The sequence below is a fragment of the Macaca nemestrina genome, chromosome 5, assembly GCF_043159975.1.
Source record: "Macaca nemestrina isolate mMacNem1 chromosome 5, mMacNem.hap1, whole genome shotgun sequence".
NCBI classification, from domain to species: Eukaryota; Metazoa; Chordata; class Mammalia; order Primates; family Cercopithecidae; genus Macaca; species Macaca nemestrina.
Genome location: NC_092129.1, coordinates 145,283,153 through 145,302,145, shown reverse-complemented (window position 1 = coordinate 145,302,145; position 18,993 = coordinate 145,283,153). Strand labels below are relative to the sequence as shown.

General features: G+C 44.1%; 1 protein-coding gene across 2 annotated transcripts in view; it reads left to right on the top strand.

Annotated features, from left to right (window-relative positions):
* LOC105474547 (cap methyltransferase 1) overlaps positions 1 to 18,993 on the top strand; it is a 52,296-nt gene that overhangs the window by 18,746 nt on the left and 14,557 nt on the right. For both annotated transcript variants that reach the window (XM_011729329.3, XM_011729327.2), the window contains exons 6-13: positions 158 to 229; positions 1,736 to 1,830; positions 1,929 to 2,001; positions 7,321 to 7,519; positions 8,260 to 8,378; positions 10,259 to 10,355; positions 10,664 to 10,796; positions 11,519 to 11,698. In XM_011729329.3, coding sequence (XP_011727631.1) covers positions 158 to 229; positions 1,736 to 1,830; positions 1,929 to 2,001; positions 7,321 to 7,519; positions 8,260 to 8,378; positions 10,259 to 10,355; positions 10,664 to 10,796; positions 11,519 to 11,698 — 968 coding nt within the window. The remainder of the gene's footprint in view (positions 1 to 157; positions 230 to 1,735; positions 1,831 to 1,928; positions 2,002 to 7,320; positions 7,520 to 8,259; positions 8,379 to 10,258; positions 10,356 to 10,663; positions 10,797 to 11,518; positions 11,699 to 18,993) is intronic.

The window sequence follows — 18,993 nt, the reverse complement described above, 5'->3', positions numbered from 1 at the left end:
TTAGGATTTTCTCTTTCCCACCCTTCAGGGATTGATGTTTCTTCGCAGAGAACCAAGTCCCTTCTTGCTTTACTTACTTAGAACCCTAATTTCTTCCTTCATCCCTGACAGTTGCAGTCATATGTGGTCATTACTTACTGCTTTTTTCTCCCTGTAGAGAAAGATGATTATTGAAGATGAAACAGAGTTTTGTGGGGAAGAGCTGCTTCATAGTGTGTTGCAGTGTAAGGTAAGGTCTTGTGGCTAGAACCAGATATGAAAACCTTGTGGGAGGTGATTTGCTGGACTTTTCCATTTATCCTTTGAGTTGGTTGTGGGAAGGCTAAAGTTAAGATTTTTATTAGAGATCAGATGCATAGCTTGGTTCATATCTGCAAATTGTCCTTTTCTCGGGTGACCGTTCTGCCCTGTGGGTGTTGTGCTGTCCCTGTGGTCAGCAGCCAAGAATGGATCCGCCTAACCTCAGTGGGTCTGTTCATTGTAATCCTGAGAGGGCCTGGTATAGCAAAAGGTTTGGAGTCTTTCTTCAGCATCAGATAGACCGGGATTCAAATCCAAGATCTGCAACTTTCTGCTGTGTGAACTTGGCCCAGTTGCTTTACCTTCTCTGAGTTTGAGTTTCCTCATCTATAAAATGAGGAGAAAATACTCATTTCTTGGGGTTGTTGTGAGAACTAAATGAAATAGTGGGTGTGAAGTACCTGGGTAAATGTTAGCCTCCCCTTGATACTTTTTGGCCTAATTGAGAATCACATTGTCTGTGGGCAGAATGAGTCAGGGAAACTGAGGAGGAAATGGGTTGGTGAAGAAGGCAGGCCTCAGACTAGCCTCACAGATTTTACTTTTTGGCAGGCATAGGGTTGGGAATATCCATAAGGTGACTGGAACTCAGGTAATGTGAGGATTTTTTTATCTAGAGAGGAAATTGGTCAGGGGAGTTTTTTTTGTTTTTTTTTTTTGAGACAGAGTCTCGCTCTGTCACCCAGGCTGGAGTGCAGTGGCCGGATCTCAGCTCACTGTAAGCTCCGCCTCCCGGGTTTACGCCATTCTCCTGCCTCAGCCTCCCGAGTAGCTGGGACTACAGGCGCCCGCCACCTCGCCCGGCTAGTTTTTTTTTTGTATTTCTTAATAGAGACGGGGTTTCACCGTGTTAGCCAGGATGGTCTCGATCTCCTGACCTCGTGATCCGCCCGTCTCGGCCTCCCAAAGTGCTGGGATTACAGGCTTGAGCCACCGCACCCGGCCAGTCAGGGGAGTTTGAGAGAAGGGATCGCTACTGTGTGGTAGATGCCATCAGAAAACGCTGGTCTTGTTTGTTTGTTTCTCCTCTCTCTAAGTGAGCTCTAGTCAGGTAAGCCTTCATACCAGAACTTTGATCCCTTGGAGAGTAGCTGCTGGTATGGGATGGAGAAACAGATTTACTATGAAGATTAGCAATTTCCCAGAGGTGGCTCTGTGTGTAGCAGCGGGTGCTGTTTTTTAACCATTTGCCATGTGCCAGGCACCTGCTTACATTGTTTTTGTTTTTGTTTGTTGTTTTTTTTTTTACCAATTTACCGGCAAGGTAGTTGAGCAAGTGATTAAGCAACCTGTCTAGGGTCACACAGTGAGACATTTCAGAGCTGAGATGCCACAGGAACCTTTTTACTTGGAGGGCTGTGAGTTGGGCACTGCAGGCTCTTAAGATCCCTTTCCTGTCCTGGAGCTCACCTTGAGGTTCTGATTCTCTGGGCAGAGCGTGTTTGATGTCCTGGATGGGGAAGAGATGCGGCGAGCTCGGACTCGGGCCAATCCCTACGAGATGATCCGAGGAGTCTTCTTTCTAAACAGGTTTGCTGACATTTCCCTCCCCTCCCCTGATGCTCCCTGCTCTACCTTTTCAGTTGAGCCTAGTACATCTAGTACTTTTCTGTCTTGCTTTATTGCAGGGCAGCAATGAAGATGGCTAACATGGATTTTGTGTTTGATCGCATGTTCACAAATCCGCGGGACTCTTATGGGGTGAGAACAAGATTCTGCTTTTGAATTCATGGTGCTAAGTGGGTTTAAGCTTCAGTGGCTCAGCCATTGCCATTTGTTCAATGCTAGGAGAGTATTCTGACTGTGTGATGGAGATATTTTGCTTTGAGCTCCTCAGATAGGGTCCCACAGTGCTTCTGTGGTCCCAGGAGTGAAGCAGTTGTCTCCAGGGCTGCTTCAGTCCTAGAATCCAAGCCCCTAACCCTACAGAAGGTAGAGTGAAAGGGTGAATATCGTTTTTATATAGCAAGCTATTTTCCAGATTGAAACTTGGTGACATCACCTGATTTGGGTGCTGTTTCTGGTATGAGAAGGGGGTACTGGGAAATATGGTTTGAGTGTTGGATGAAATGTGGGCATTTCAGTGGGCCTTTTCACTGATCTATTTAAAATCAGTGTTGTATCTGAAAATCTAGCCTGTGTTGTTGGAATGTGGTGAGGAGGGACATAGCATTTATGAAGCAGGAGGGATTACTTAAGTTTACACCTTCTTTGGGCCTCAGCTGCCTCATTCTGAAATGAGCTGTACTAACCTGCCAGAGGGCTGGGGTAGAACCAAAAGGCTCTTAAGAGTTGTCCCAGCACTGAGACTGTAATTTTAGACTGAGCCACTTTCCTTCTCTGCCTCTCTGAACAAGCTTTGCTTGGGATCGTAATTATAAGGCTTTGGCCTTTTTCAAGAAGTGGTAAAGCAAAATGATTTTCTACTCTGCTGCATCTCATTTCTCTGAACGTAGACTCTCCATAGTGATAGAGAAAGAAAAAAAAGGAAATTTCATTCTAGAATACTCTTCAGGGTTTCAAAGCATTTTTACCTGGTCCTAGAAAGTTACTTTTCTTTGACCGTGACAGGGCCAGGAGCCAGCTATCCCCAAACCTGTTTCTGCTTCACTCACCCTCATTCCACTAGACCCCCTGATTATCCACTGGCTAAAGAAACTTATTTTCCAAGTTCTTTAATGTTTCAGCTCCACCTACCTAACTGCTTCCTCCTTGCTGGCAAAACTGGCATGTAGCCCCTCCAGCCATTACTCATTTTTCGCTCCCAGGTCTCCCTCCTCTTTCCCCAGTACCAGCAGGCAGCACAAAAGGGCTCTTGGAATTAGCATCTTGAGAAAATTAGGTTGATATAATGTTGATTTAATTTTCTGAGCTCCAAATGATTTCCTTTAAACCCCTGCCTGGCAGAGGAGCTCTGTCAAGCTGATGGGAAGTCACAGTGTCTTTTTTGGCTTTTGAATATAAATGCCTCCAGCAGCTGGTATCTGGTTATTGCGTATTGCTGTCATGAAAATGAAGTAGGCATCAGGATCGTACCATTCAGGTCGAGGGTAGAGACGTTAGTTACATAGGAAAAGGCAGCCGTGTTTGTAATGCTTCAGGCAGCTTCTTGACCTGAATTGATTGTTAGTGGCCACGGAGAATTGCCCTTTCAGAAATGTTTCTCTATGTTCCACTATAAAAAAAGTGATTTCTCATGAGCCCCTAGTGTTTTATTCTCTCTTTTCATTTCCGTTTTCCCCTGAAGACCAGAGATACAGCCAAGCCCAACAGGCTTGGTGTGGTTTTCAGGTAAGCAGAGACACTAGAACAGTCCCCAGCAGAAGAGGGAGTGGCTGAAGGCCCAGGCACACACCCACATTTGGTAGGGTCGTAGTGGCTCTTGGATCAGGCAAATTATAGACTAAGAGCAGGAGAATTTGAAGCTTGGAATGTGGAGAGGTTAGGAAGTGATAACAAGTGATAGCGCAGACTCTGTAATTTTTTTTTTTTTTTTTTTGAGACGGAGTTTTGCTGTTGTTACCCAGGCTGGAGTGCAATGGCGCGATCTCGGCTCACTGCAACCTTTGCCTCCTGGGCTCAAGGGATTCTCCTGCCTCAGCCTCCCAAGTAGCTGGGATTACAGGCATGCGCCAGCACATCTGGCTAATTTTGTATTTTTAGTGGAGACGGGGTTTCTCCATGTTGGTCAGGCTGGCCTTAAACTCCCGACCTCAGGTGATCCACCTGCCTTGGCCTCCCAAAGTGTTGGGATTACAGGCGTGAACTCCCACGCCCAGCCAACTGTGAAGTTTTTAAGTAGGTCTGTGGTGCTGCAGGTTATCGTAAAGGAGAAAGGGGGTGAGGGGCAGAAAATAAAGAAGCTGTAAGCAAGAACTGGAAGAGACAAAGGAAGGAGGGAAATTTAGATCCTTGGAGTATATGGAAGCATATTATAAACTGTTACATTATATCAGGGGTTCATGTGCCTGGGGATGTTGTTGAGACAAGAATACATTATGTGTGAAGCACTGCAGAAGACAACTGAATGTAGACATCATTTGTCTAATTTCCATTGAGTGTACTCGCAGTGCTGCTGTACTCACCACTGGAAAGAGAAAAACATGGAAAGGGACAAGAGTTTTGACTCTGAGGAAGTTGATCTGATTGAGTACAATATCATCTTGCATTGATTTGTTTAATACTTCACAGTTTGTAAAGCTTTTCAATATAGGATACTTTATTTAGTCCTACGACAGCCTGGAGAAATACCTGCATCAGTCCCAATTTATAACTGAGCAAGCTCAAGCTTAATGACTTATATTGTGTGCTTGTCCTTGACTGCACAGGCAGTAAGTAGCAGGGCTGAGAACCCCAGCTGTCCTTCCTGTGAAAAGACTTCCTGGCCATGACCTATAACGACCATACGTCTTGAAATCACAGAACGAGGTCATATTCATGCCCCCTTTTCAGGGGTGAGGTGCTCGCATTGATCATTCTGCATCCATCTCCCAGTCTTCCTTTGGACCAGTGGTTCACTCAGAGGGCACGGCCGGTGGCAAAAAACCTTGTTTTCCCTCTTTGCAGTATGTGTAGGGCTTAAACTTGTGACCCCTGCCTCATTACCACCAGGCTGACTCGAAGATGCTACATAATGTTCTTGGTAAATACCATTAGGTCTTTTTTGTGTGCAAATGAATATAATCCAAAAAGATGAATAATTGATGGCTCAGGAACCAAGAATGCTGGGGTGGCTTAGTAGGGAAGTGGGGAAAGAATGATTAAGACCCAGCATGCCTGGAGTGGGCTTATAACAGGATGATGACATTTATTTTTAGCTAAAGTCACTTTCTCCAGAGACTTTTTCACTATTTTGATAAAGCTAGATAGCTATCATCAGAAGAAAGGCCCCTCTCACCAAGAAGTGATTGGGTTGTAAACGTTAGTATGTCTGTTTCTTTCTTGGGACTGTTTCCCCTAAAGCTTTCTGATCGTTATCTAGCAGCTGCAGAACTTCAGACCAGTACTCAGCCATGCCGAACCTGCAGAGAGGGAAGACTGAGGTCCCTGAGCCTCTTCTGGCTGAGTGTTCATCATGGTCTGAGGCCAACTCTAGTCTTTTGCAGTTACCCACTTGTATAACTCAACCTTTTGTTGTCACCAGTGCAAATGGTTCATCCTCTCTGCTGTAGAGGGTGGGTAGAATTTCACTGTCTAGGGCTCAGGTGTGGGTAAGAGCATACCTAGCATTTGCGTAAAAGAGAAGTATAAATATACAATATGGGCCAGTACTGGGTTCAGCATAAATGTGAGGTTAAGAGATAAAGCTAGGCTGGGCATGGTGACTTACACTTGTAATTCCAACACTGTGGGAGGCTGAAGTGGGAGGATTGCTTGAGTCCAGGAGTTTGAGGCCAGCCTGGGCAATATACCAAGATCCTGTCTCTAAAAAAAAAAAAAAAAAAAAAAAAATGTGCTGAATGTGTGATGTGTGCCTGCGGTTCCGGCTACTCAGGAGGCTAAAGAAAGAGGATTGCCTGAGCTCAGGAGTTCAAGGTTTCAGTGAGCTATTGCACCACTGCACTCCAGCATGGGCTGAGTGAGACCGCATTGCCACAAAAATAAAAAACAAAAACAAAACAAAACAAAAAAATGCTGGGGAGAGAGAGCAAAAGCTACTCAAGGGGCCACAAATGTAATTATGCCAAAATTCAAGTGATGATTAGTCAGTCCTGAGTTTGCTGGGTGCTCTGACGGTTGCCTGGAAGCTGCTGTTGGTGCACACCAGTATTTCCTTCCCTCTCTGTCTTGTCAGCTTCTGACTGTGCCCTGCCCCAACCCCACACCCAGCACTGGGCAGGAGAAGAAGAAAGGGAGTGCAAAAAAGGAGAAAGATCAAATGCAATGTGGTGTCTTGGATTGGATCCCAAACAGAAAAAGAACATTAGTGAAATCTAAATGAAGTCTGGAGTTTAGTTAATAGTAAGGTACCAATGTTCTTAGTTTTGCCAAACATACCATGGTGTAAGGTGTTAACAAAACTAGAGACTGGCTGAGGGGTACGGGAACTCTGTACTATCTTGGCACCTTTTCTGTAAATCTAAAATAATTCCAAAATAAAAAGTTATTTGGGATTTTTTAAAAGGTGGTTGGGAGAGCCAAGGAGGAAGGGGAGAAGGGAAGACAGAGGCTATGATGGGAAAAGGGAGGTTCCTGTGGCTGGGAGAGGGTGATGTTAGAGCCCCCCAGGCTTTGGTTGGACAGGAAGACGTGAGTCTAGTGGTTAGGCCAACTGGACCCTAATTTAGTTTTGTTGCAGACTGGCTGTGAACAGATTACTTTGTGACTTTGTATCTTGGTGCCTCTTTTTCCTTATCTGTAATGTGGGGCATATTCTGTTCAGTAGGACTCTTGAAAGGCAGTCTATGGTGAGGAAAACACTCTGAGAAATAAAAAATGTACAGTCAGATACCCATAAAGATGTTTTTTTGTTGTTGTTGTTGAGACAGGGTCTCGCTCTATTGCCCAGGCTCAAGTGCAGTGGCACGATTTCAGCTCACTGCAACCTGTGCCTCCCGGGTTCAAGCAATTCTCGTGCCTCAACCTCCTGAGTAGCTGAGTTTACAGGTGTGTGCCACCACGCCTGGCTAATGTTTTGTATTTTTAGTAGAGACAGGGTTTTACCATGTTGGCCAGGCTGGTCTCAAACTCCTGACCTCAGACTATCCGCCTCTCTGGCCTCCCAAAGTGCTGGGATTACAGGCGTGAGCCACCATGCCCGGCTCCATGAAGATGTTTTTATGAGGAGTCTGAGCTAGGCCTGGTGATGTGATAGGTGTTGTGGGTATTTTGAGAGTGGGTGAGGCAACACTAAAGGGTGTTGATCACCAGAAGATACATTTCCTGGGTGCTGTGGCCCTGGTGGGAGCTCTGGATTGTACTTGTTGAAAGGCTTATTTTACTCTCCCTGCATTCTCCTTCCTGTTCCCTATTGAGCTGTCTTGTTTTCCTTCCTCTCCCGTCCTCCATTTCCCTTTGCAGAAGCCACTGGTGAAGGACCGGGAAGCTGAGCTTCTGTACTTTGCCGACGTCTGTGCAGGCCCAGGTGGCTTCTCAGAGTATGTGCTGTGGAGGAAGAAGTGGCATGCAAAGGGCTTTGGAATGACTTTGAAGGGCCCTAATGACTTCAAGCTGGAGGACTTCTACTCTGCTTCCAGTGAACTCTTCGAACCCTACTATGGTAGGGACACTGAGGAGGGTACTAGGAGATATGAGGGACAGCCCCTGTAGGGGGACTTCAGGTCAGAAGCAGTTGTTATCCACATAACATGTTTTCTTTCCTGTCTCTTACCCTGGGCTTCACAGATCTTGTCAGAATCTTGGTTTCCTCTGGACTATACCTTTTTACCCTGGGCCTGTAGAATACAGGTCAAACACTCCCTCAGCAGATTCTCATCAAGGCTCTATTAATTCCTCCTTTCAGGAGTGCTCTGCTTTTGTGGTGGCAGGAGATAATGAAGCTGCCTGATCTCTGGCTGAGAACTGGCAGGGTTATTAACAACTACAAACCCATGCCCATCTCTAGTCCTCTGTGCCAGGTGTGGAATGCACTGGGTTGCAGACAGCTTGGCAACCCACAGCAGTCCCTCTGCTCTATGTTGATTGTAATTTGGCAGCAAATCCTAAGTCCTTTCATTAAAAAATTGATGCCTAGATGTTGGTGCCCTAACCACAATTTGGGTCTTGAAGAGAAAGTTCCAAGAGTTGATGACTTTTGGTTGGTCAACCCGTTTGGGACTGTGTTTCATTATAGCAGGGTACTATTCTTCCTCCTGGTCCATCACTGTAAGGGAGCCTTGCAGGATGGGCCCTAGTTCTCGAGACACCGGATGCCTGTGTTATCTGTCCCAGAGCACTCGTGTCCCAGCTCCTGACATGTATAGGGCAGATGAACTCACTACGACTCTTGTATTCTGACAGGTGAGGGTGGGATTGATGGAGATGGAGATATCACCCGCCCAGAGAACATCTCTGCTTTTCGGAATTTTGTCCTGGATAACACAGATCGCAAGGGTGTCCACTTTCTGATGGCTGATGGGGTAGGTTACCTTTTTTCCATAGACTGATGCATTAAGGATTTGTTATTTTAGAGGTTTGAGAATTGTTTGTTTTGTCTGGTTCTTTAGCTGCCCCCAAAGGTGATATTTCACAATTCAGATTGTAGGGGATGCATTTTTATTCTTTCTGTACATTTTTTAAATGATAATTTTGTAGAGACTGATGTTGTGGATACCTTTGCCTGGAGTAGGGTGATCTTGGTGTTGCTCCTGGTGGAGGCTGTCTATACATGGTCACCTGTAAGCCTCTCATAGGCTGACAGATGGCCACCTCACCAAAGACGGCAGCACGGGAATCCATGGGAGGCTCTTATCAGGGCTGGGCTAAAGTGAAAGTTCAAGAGGCCTTGTCTACGGGCAGCTGCTTGAGGCACAGAAGGAAGCCCATTGCAGCTTTGTTCAGCAGAAGCTCTCACCCACTAATCTGACAATGCAGGCATTCCTTTCTGGAGTGAGCCACCACTTACTCTAGAGGAAGGACAGACAATGTGGCAGCTGCTCCAGGGTCATATAGCTAGAGTTGAGAAAAGCCTCTGGGGCTCTTTGGGTGGCCTCTCAAGCAGTAGCTGTGTGGCTACTGAAGGAAGGTGGGCAGGATGTCAGCGTGATATCCAAAGATGCCCAGGCTCACTGAAGCACTGTGCACAGCAGGGAACAACAGATGACAGGCTTGGGGCTGGCTGTGAGGAGGGTGCTGCTCTGGCTGAGCAGATGTGGGAGTCTGATAGCGCTTATGAGGCAGCTGTTGCAGTGCGGCAGCTATAGAGTTGCGAACTCGAGGGCTTTCTGCTTCAGCACTTCAGCAGTGTAGAGGGGTGACCCAGGCTTTTTTTTTTTTTTTAAATTGACTCCATAATCAGACATGTATTTTGAGAAGCATCTTTAAGTCTGGAAGACGCTGCTAAACATTTTTTATCCTGAGTCCTTTAGCTATCACTTTTGTAGAACTGAGTCAGAGAGACCTGGTCTGGTTGGGGCCTGTTTAATAGAGGTCAGTGTCCTTTTTATTTTTTTATTTTATTGTGAAAAACACAAATTTGGTCATCTTAATCATTTTAAAGTGTTAACAGCAGTGTTAAGTCTATTCACACTGTTGTAAAACAGATTTTCAGAAGTTTTCATTTTGCAAAACAGAAACTATACCCATTTAACAACACTCTGCCACCCGATGTCCTCTGGCCTCCTTTACTTTTATGTAAGCCTTACTCTCTGTCTCCTGCTGGGATCTCACAAGGAGGGAGACCACTCTAGAAATAGCATCACACATTCTTTCGGTAAATACCCTGGCCAGAGAGTCTGCCAGCTGGAGAGAAGAGGCACTGTGGTCTTAGGACAGAAAAGGGGGTATTGTAAGTAAAACCTGGGTCAACAGAGAAAGATTACTGTGACTAGGATGGTTAACTTTTCTCCTGTCACCAGAGTGGGAAGCCGAAGCAGAGTTTTCTCACTGCACTCACTCCCTGGTCTTGTTAGGACTCACCAGAGCATTCTGTTTCTTATGTTGTGGTTGACCTCTGACTAGCCAATATTTTGCCTCTGTTCTGCCTTACTCTTCCCTGGATTCCCATGAGTTAAAACACTTTCTAGACCATCTCCTTGGAAAAGTAGGCTTGGTTCCATCCCCTGGGAATGATAGAACAGGAAAGTGGAGCTGGTCCAGTGGTAGGTCTGAGTCCTGTGCTTACTCCATCTAACAAGCCCAGTGACCTTCTAAAATAACTCAACACTGAGCTGCTGCTTCATCAGTCAGATGGTGATCAATGAAGACACTTCAAGAACTCTTGATGAAGATGAGGTAGTGATGTTATTCTCAGTCCTTCTCCTTTCTCTTTCCAACCCCATTCCTTGTGCTCTCATTTCAGGGTTTCTCGGTGGAGGGGCAGGAGAACCTGCAGGAGATCCTCAGCAAGCAGCTGCTTCTGTGTCAGTTCCTCATGGCGCTGTCCATTGTCCGGACAGGTGACACTTCCTCAGCTGTCTCCTCACCCCAGGACCCACTAGAGGCCCTATTGGACAAGAGCATGTATAAGGGGTTGGAGGGGAAGTTAAAAAAATCTGCTTGTGTTAGCTGACAGGTAGCTAAATGAGTAATTTAGGGAGAAAGAACCCTCAAAGTCCCCTTCAAAACTGGTTCTCCCCCTTAAATTGTCTCTTTTAACAGACCCAGGTGCTGTTCCTTGACTTTGTCATATTTACTCCCAAGACTACTTCACCCATCTCTTGGAATAGACCCATTGGCTGCTTTTGGTGTTTTCTCTCTAATCTAGGAGGCCACTTCATCTGTAAAACCTTTGACCTGTTCACACCGTTTAGTGTGGGGCTTGTCTACCTGCTCTACTGCTGCTTTGAACGAGTTTGTCTCTTCAAGCCTATTACCAGCCGTCCTGCCAACTCAGAGAGGTGAAGCCTTTCTCTCTATATTAGCCAGATTAGTTGGCTAAATGTCAGAACAGCAAATCATGGTGCATCTCTCTGGCATGACCTCTTAAGCTACATTTAAAACCTTGACTTTAAAGAAGTGATGAGAGCCAACAGGATTCAGGATTCCTGGATCTTTTGGTCTTGTGATGTGCCAGTTCAGCTTCTGCCTCCTTCTCCCAAGCCTTATTCTCCATGCTTATGTGAGGGACTCTCAGCTTGGTCCAGGAGAAGGTGACCAATAGTAGGGACACTTCGGGGGGCATGGGCTGGGAAGGGGCAAGGAGCTGCTATCCAAAGGCACTACTGGGGTCCCAGTGTGACACTGCCCACACACAAGGTGAGAGAAAACGCAACTAATCAGAATTGCCGGGTGGCTTGTTACAAACACATATTTCTGGGCCTTTCCTGGGAGAGTTTGATTCATTAGGTCTGTAATTTGACAGACTCCCCAGGTGATTGTGACACAGCCCGTCTGTCACAGGGAAGTTAGGAACTACTGCCATACAGAATAGAAATAGAGCTTAACAGGGAAGGATTTGAGGGGAACTTTAGTGCGCAAAGGGTCTGTGTTGTTCTTTGTGCATAGGCCTAAGGTTGAATAGGGAAGTTGTTAAGCTTTGTGATTCCACAAGGGGTTGGGGGAAAGGAATGTATGGGGAGGAAGCCCTTGCTCGGTGCAGTGACAGAGTATCTCCTGCCAGGTATGTGGTGTGCAAGGGCCTGAAGGTGGGCATAGATGACGTTCGGGATTACCTCTTCGCAGTGAATATTAAACTCAATCAGCTGCGGAACACTGATTCCGACGTCAACTTGGTGGTCCCCCTGGAGGTGATCAAGGGAGACCATGAATTTACTGACTACATGATACGGTCCAATGAGAGGTAAGCCAACGGGCTGGTTTTTGCTGGCACCACTGAGGTCCTAAGGAAGACCAGAGAGTGAAAGACTGAATGGTTGGCTCTTGGTATCACTTTGTCAACCCCGACAAATTGGCAACTGAGTATGGTCTGCTGGTTCCAGGGCTGCCTGGGACTTTGGTTAGTTACCCTCAGGGACCCCCATCCTGCTGCCAGGCCCTATCCCAAGGGTGGCAGGTAGGTGCCTGGCTAGTATAGGCCTGCCCACAGGAGCCTGTGTATAGCTGACAGAGAGCAGCCTGTGTCCCTGGAGGCAGGAGTAATTTCCCTTTAATTGCTGCTGTTTGTAGAAGGCCATCATGCTTGTTGTCTGGAGAAGTCCCTGTTTGGAGGCAGGAGATGGATGGAAAGCATGTGTATAACATGCTTTGGAAGTGCCCAAACTTTTGCCAGCTCATGAGTTTCCCAACTGGTGATCCAAATGCTGTTTTCTGTATCTTCTTTGTTTTCCCCACTCCGTTAGTGGTAATAATTTCAAGTTGTGACATTTGGCTTAGTTTTCTCAGTGGGCAGGCCTTAGAAAAAAGTGCTTGGAGATAGGTTGGGGGGTTGTATAGTAGCAGTGAATCAACAGAAAGTGCTCTCTTAGGGGGACAAACAGGTGTTGGAAAGGCCTTAGTTAAGGGTCCAACCTTAAGTCCCCCAGAGAAGTTTGAAGATATAGGTGGCCCTGGAGAATCACAGAAGGGGAAGAAGTCTTTGTCCTATTCTCTCCTATTTTTCCAGTATTGCCTTGTGTTTTAACTTTCCACAGTACTACCATATAAGCTCCCTCATTTTGATAGCAATGGTAGGCACCAAAGTGGAGCAGACAGTAAACTTCAGCATGTTATAGATGAGGAAACAAACAGGCCCCGGGATCCACCTGGCTAGGGCTTTTATAACACTTCTGGGTTATGAAACATGTCTTTTGGCTGAACAAGTGTGCATAGAAGCATGGCAGAACTGGACTTCTTTTCAGTGGTTCCAATAGCACAGAGTATTTAAGCAACTCTATAACCAACCACTTTTCTTTTTCTAAAAAAGTGGAGGTATAATTCTGTAAGTGAAATGCAAATCTTAAGTGTATACTTTATTTTTTTTTATTTTTTATTTATTTATTTTTTGAGACGGAGTCTGGCTCTGTCGCCCGGGCTGGAGTGCAGTGGCCGGATCTCAGCTCACTGCAAGCTCCGCCCCCCGGGTTTACGCCATTCTCCTGCCTCAGCCTCCCGAGTAGCTGGGACTACAGGCGCCCGCCGCCTCGCCCGGCTAGTTTTTTGTATTTTTTTAGTAGAGACGGGGTTTCACCGTGTTCGCCAGGATGGTCTCGATCTCCTGACCTAGTGATCCGCCCGTCTCGGCCTCCCAAAGTGCTGGGATTACAGGCTTGAGCCACCGCGCCCGGCCTAAGTGTATACTTTAATCAGTTTTGACAAATGCGTATAGCCTTGTAGCCTACCATCCCTATTACGATAAAAAACGTGACTGGGCGTAGTGACTCACGCCTGTAATCCCAGCACTTTGGGAGGCCGAGGCAGGCAGATCACGAGGTCAGGAGATCGAGACCATCCTGGCTAACACGGTGAAACCCTGTCTCTACTACAAATACAAAAAATTAGCCGGGCGTGGTGGCAGGTGCCTGTAGTCCCAGCTACTTGGGAGGCTGAGGCAGGAGAATGGCGTGAACCCAGGAGGCAGAGCTTGCAGTGAGCTGAGATTGCGCCACTGCACTCCAGCCTGGGCAACAGAGCAAGACTCATCTCAAAAAAAAAAAGAAAAAGATAAAAACCGTTTCCATCACCTAAGGAAATTTCCTTGTGCCCCTCCTCAGGCAATCCCAAGGTAACCCCTCTTCTGATTTTTATCACCACAGGTTAGTTTTGCTTGTTCTAGAACTTTGTATTTTGTGTCTGGGATTTTTTCCTCATCATGTTTTTGAGATTCATTCATATTGTGTTAGTTGGTTTGGTTTTCTTGCTGACTAGTATTCCATTCCATTGTATGGGGATTCTTTTGTCAATGGCCACTTGACAGTTTGGGGCTGTTACGAATAAAGCTGATAAAAACAATTCTTATACAAAGCTTGGGTGGACAAATGTTGTAATTTCCCTTGGGTAAATACCTGAGTGGGAAATTCTGGATCATAGAGGAGATGTATGTTTATTTTAAAATACCACATATTTTCTAAAACACTGTGCGTGTGTATCATATATATATACACACACACACACACACTAAAACAATGTATATGTATATAGTATACATATGTATATTATGGCTGGGCCCCGTGGCTCATGCCTGTAATCCCAGCACTTTGGGAGGCCGAGGCGGGTGGATCACCTGAGGTCGGGAGTTCGAGACTAGCCTGGCCAACGTGGTGAAACCCTATCTCTACTAAAAATATAAAATTAGCTGGGCGTGGTGGCACATGCCTGTAATCCCAGCTACTGAGGAGGCTGAGGCAGGAGAATCGCTTGAACCTGGGAGGTGGAGGTTGCAGTGAACTGAGATCACGCCATTGTACTCCAGCCTGGGCAATGAGCGAGACTCCGTCACAAAAAAAAATGTATATTATATATAAAAACAATAAAACCATTTATATACATTGTTTTATTCTCCTTCCGACAAAGTATGAAGTTCTGATTACATCTTTGTCAGCACTTGGTATTATCAGTCTTTTATTTTAACCATTTGGTGGGGTGTAGTGTTATATCATTGTGGTTTCAATATGTATTTCTGTGACAACTGATTATATTGAACCCCTTTGTGTGTGCTTATTGGCTACTTGTATATCTTCTTTTATGAAGTGTTTCTTCAAGTCTTTTGAACATTTAAAAAAATTGATTTGCCTTTTTATTAAGTTGCAGGAATTATTTTACATTCTGGATACAAGTCCTGTGAGTAGCTGGGATTACAGGCACCTGCCACCATGCCCAGCTAATTTTTGTGTTTTTAGTAGAGACAGGTTACAACATGTTGGCCAGGCTGGTCTTGAACTGACCTCAGGTGATCCGCCCACCTAGGCCTCCCAGAGTGCTGGGATTTCAGGCATGAGCCACCATGTCTGGCTGACCTTTGGCTGTTTTTAATTGTTTTTGTTTGTTTGTTGTTGTTGTTGAATTGTAGGAGTTCTTTATATATTCTGGATATTAATCACTTGTCAGATATGTGATTTGAAAATATCTGGGATTCTGTAGGGTTTTTTTTTCCCACTGCATTGATTGTGTCCTCTGATGCACTTAAGTTTAAAATTTTGATGTAATCCAGTTTACCTATTTTTTTCTTTTATTCCTTGTGCTTTTGGTGTTATATGCAGGAAATCATTGTTAAATTCAGTGTCGTTAATCTTTCCTCTATGTTTTTAAAGAGCTTTACAGTTTCTTTTTTTTTTTTGAGATGGAGTCTTGCTCAGTTGCCAGGCTGGAATACAGTGGTGCAATCTCAGCTCACTGCAACTTCTGCCTCCCAGGTTCAAGCAATTCTCCGGTCTCAACCTCCTGAGTAGCTGGGATTACAGGTGCATGGCACCACGCTCGGCTAATTTTTGTATTTTTAGTAGAGACAGAGTTTCACCATGTTGGCCAGGATGGTCTCCATCTCTTGACCTCGTGATCCTCCCGCCCCGGCCTCCCAAAGTGCTGGAATTACAGGCATGAGCCACTGCGCCCGGCCAAGTTTTACAGTTTTATCTGTTACATTTAGATCTTTGATTCATTTTAAGTTAATTTTTGTATATAGTATTAGGTGAGGGTCGTTTTGCATGTGAATATCTAGTTTTCCCAGTACCATTAGTTGAAAACACTGCCCTTTCCCCATTGATTGGTCTTGGCATCTATCATTTGATCATATATATAAGAGTTTATTTCTGGGCTATCTCTTCCATTGGTTTATGTGTCTGTCTTTATGCCAGTAGTAGACAGTTTTTATTACTGTAGCTTTGTAGGAAGTTTTAATATCAGGAAGTGTGAGTTCTCTAACTTTGCTCATCATTTTCAAGATTATTTTGGCTATTTGGTGTCCCTTGAGATTCCTTATAAATTTTAGGATGGGCTTTTCTATTTCTGCACATATATATGTGTATATATATAATTTTTTTAATGTTATGAATTTCCCTTTAAGGATCCTTTAGGGCCAGGCACGGTGACTCACACCTGTAATCCCAGCACTTTGGGAGGCCAAGGCAGTTGATTACTTATGCTCAGGAGTTTAAAACTAGCCTGGGCAACATAGTGAAGCCCTATCTCTACAAAACGTATAAAAATTAGCTGGGCATGGTGGCTTATACCTGTGGTACCAGCTACTCAGGAGGCTGAGGCAAGAGGATTGCTTGAGCCCAGAAGGTGGAGGTTGCAGTGAGCCAAGATTGCACCACTGCCCTCCAGCCCGGATGACAGAATGAGACCCTGTCTCAAAAAAAAAAAAAAGGATGCTTTAGCAGAATCTCTTACATTTTGATATGTGTCTTTTAATTATCCTATGGCTCATATATTTTAAATTTTTTCCTTATGATTTGTTCTTTGATTCATAGATTATGTGTATGTTGTATTTAATATTCAGATAATTCAGGATTTTTAAGATATCTATTAGATTTAGTCACACCATTCTCAGAGAATGTGTTCTGTATGATTTTGATCCTTTGAAACTTAATGAGGCTTATTTTATGGCCCATCATATGCTCTATCTTGGTGTTGCTTGGTATAATGTTCTATAAATGTTAATTTGGTCAAGTTAGTTCATAGTGTTTTTCAGATCTTCTAAATCTTCACTGATATTTTGAGTACTTATTATGTCAGTTGCTCAGAGGGTTGTTAAAGTCTTTAACTATGATTATTGAGCTGTCTGTGTCTCCCGTTAGTTTTGTCAATTCTTCAGTTATTTGGGATCTTTGTTATTAGGCACATGCACGTTTAAGACAGTTTTGTTTTCTTGATGAATTGACCTTTTATCGTTATGAAATACCCTATTTATTTCCAGTAATACTCCTTGTCTTGAAAGTCTGCTTTATCTGACATTAATATAGCCACTTAAGCTTTCTTTAGCTTAGTGTTTGTATGGTCTTTTTTTGTCCTTCTACCTTTGTCTTTATGATTAAATGTGTTTCTTATAGACAACATGTGGGTCTTACCTTTTTGTCCAGTCTGACCTGGATAAAAGTCTCAGCATTTTAATTGGGGTGATTGGTACATTTACACTGAGTGTAATTATTGATGTTTGGCTCTAAATCCCCTATCTTGGTTGATTTCTGTTTATCCTGTCTGTTCTTTGTTCTTCTCTTCCTTTCTTCCCTCCGTTTTTGGCGGGACTAATTCAGTATTTTTTAATAACTAATTCAGTATTTTTTAAATACTTCAGTATTTTTTAGTATTCCTTTTATCTCCTTGAGGTTTTTTAGATGACTTTATTTTGTTATGTTTTAGTTGTTGCTCTAGAGATTACAGTATGTACCTTTTATTAATCAGTCTGCCTTCCAAAACTATTTTGTTGCTTTATGAACAGTGTAAGAACCTTACAACACAATACATGCTATTCTTTTGTCTTTGTGTTTTTGTTTTTATTTTTTTTATTTTTTTTATTTTTATTTTTATTTTTTTTTTTTTTGAGACGGAGTCTAGCTCTGTTGCCCAAGCTGGAGTGCAGTGGCCGGATCTCAGCTCACTGCAAGCCCCGCCTCCCGGGTTCACGCCATTCTCCTGCCTCAGCCTCCCGAGTAGCTGGGAGTACAGGCGCCCGCCACCTCGCCCGGCTAATTTTTTTTGTATTTTAGTAGAGACGGGGTTTCACCGTGTTAGCCAGGATGGTCTCGATCTCCTGAACTCATGATCCGCCCGTCTCGGCCTCCCAAAGTGCTGGGATTACGGGCTTGAGCCACCGCGCCCGGCCGTGTTTTTGTTTTTATATAAACCCTAGTTTATATAGTTACTATTTTTACTTTAAACTGCTTATAGTCTTTTAAAGATGCACACGCATGCACATATATATCTAATTTTTTTTTACAAAAGGTCTTTAGTATTTACTGACATACTTACCCTTTCTGGTATTCTTCATTCCTTCCTGTAGAACCAGATTTCCATTTGGAATCATTTCGCTTCAGCCTGAAGAATTTCTTTTAGCCTGTCTTTGTAGTACAAGTCTGCTGGAGACTAATTCCCTGCTTTTGTCTATTTAAAAATATATTTAGGCCAGGTGTGGTGGCTCATGCCTGTAATCCCAGGCCTTTGGGAGGCTTAGGCAGGTGGATCACCTTAGGTCAGGAGTTCGAGACCAGCCTGACCAACATGGTGAAACCTCGTCTCTACAAAAGTGCAAAAATTAGCCCGGCATAATGGCGGGTACCTGTAATCCCAGCTACTCGGGAGGGTGAGGCAGAAGAAGCACTTGAACCTGGGAGGCAGAGGTTGCATTGAGCTGGGATTGTGCCATTGCACTCTAGCCTAGGTGAGAGAGCGAGACTTTATCATAAATAAATAAATAAATAAATAAATAAATAAATAAATAAAATGTATTTAGACCAGGCATGGTGGCTCACGCCTGTAATCCCAGCACTTTGGGAGGCCGAGGCAGGTGGATCACTTCAGGCCAGGAGCTTGAGACTGGCCTGGCCAACATGGTGAAACTGTCTGGCAAGAGAATTGCTTGAACCCAGGAGGTAGAGGTTGCAGTGAGCCAAGATCGTGCCACTGCACTCCAGCCTGGGTGATAGAGTGAGACTGTGTCTCAAAAAAAAAAAAAAAAAAAAAAAATATATATATATATATATATATATATGTATATTATGTATGTATATATATATGTATGTATACATATATATATATATGTATGTATATTTCCCTTTCATTTTTGAAGGATATTTTCTTGGGTATGGAATTTGAGGTTGATGTTTTTTCTCTTAGCACTTTAAAGATATGATTCCATGGTTCTCTGCCTCCCTTGTTTCTGATGAAAAGTCAGCCATTATTCCTGTTGTTTTCCTGTATGTCATGTGTCTTTTTCCCTTCCGGCTGCTTTTAATATTTTATCTGTTATTTTTAGTATATCAACTTTGATACAATTATATGTGGTTTTCTTTGTATTTATTCTGCTTGGGGTTCACTGACCTTGGATCCCTGGATTGATTTCATTCAACACTTCAGGAAATTTCTTGGCCATTAGTTTGTCAATATGTTGTTTTATTCTTTTTTTTTTTTTTTTTTCGAGTCTCGCTCTGTTGCCCAGGCTGGAGTGCAGTGGTGCAGTCTCGGCTCACTGCAGCCTCCTCCTCTGGGGTTCAAGTGATTCAC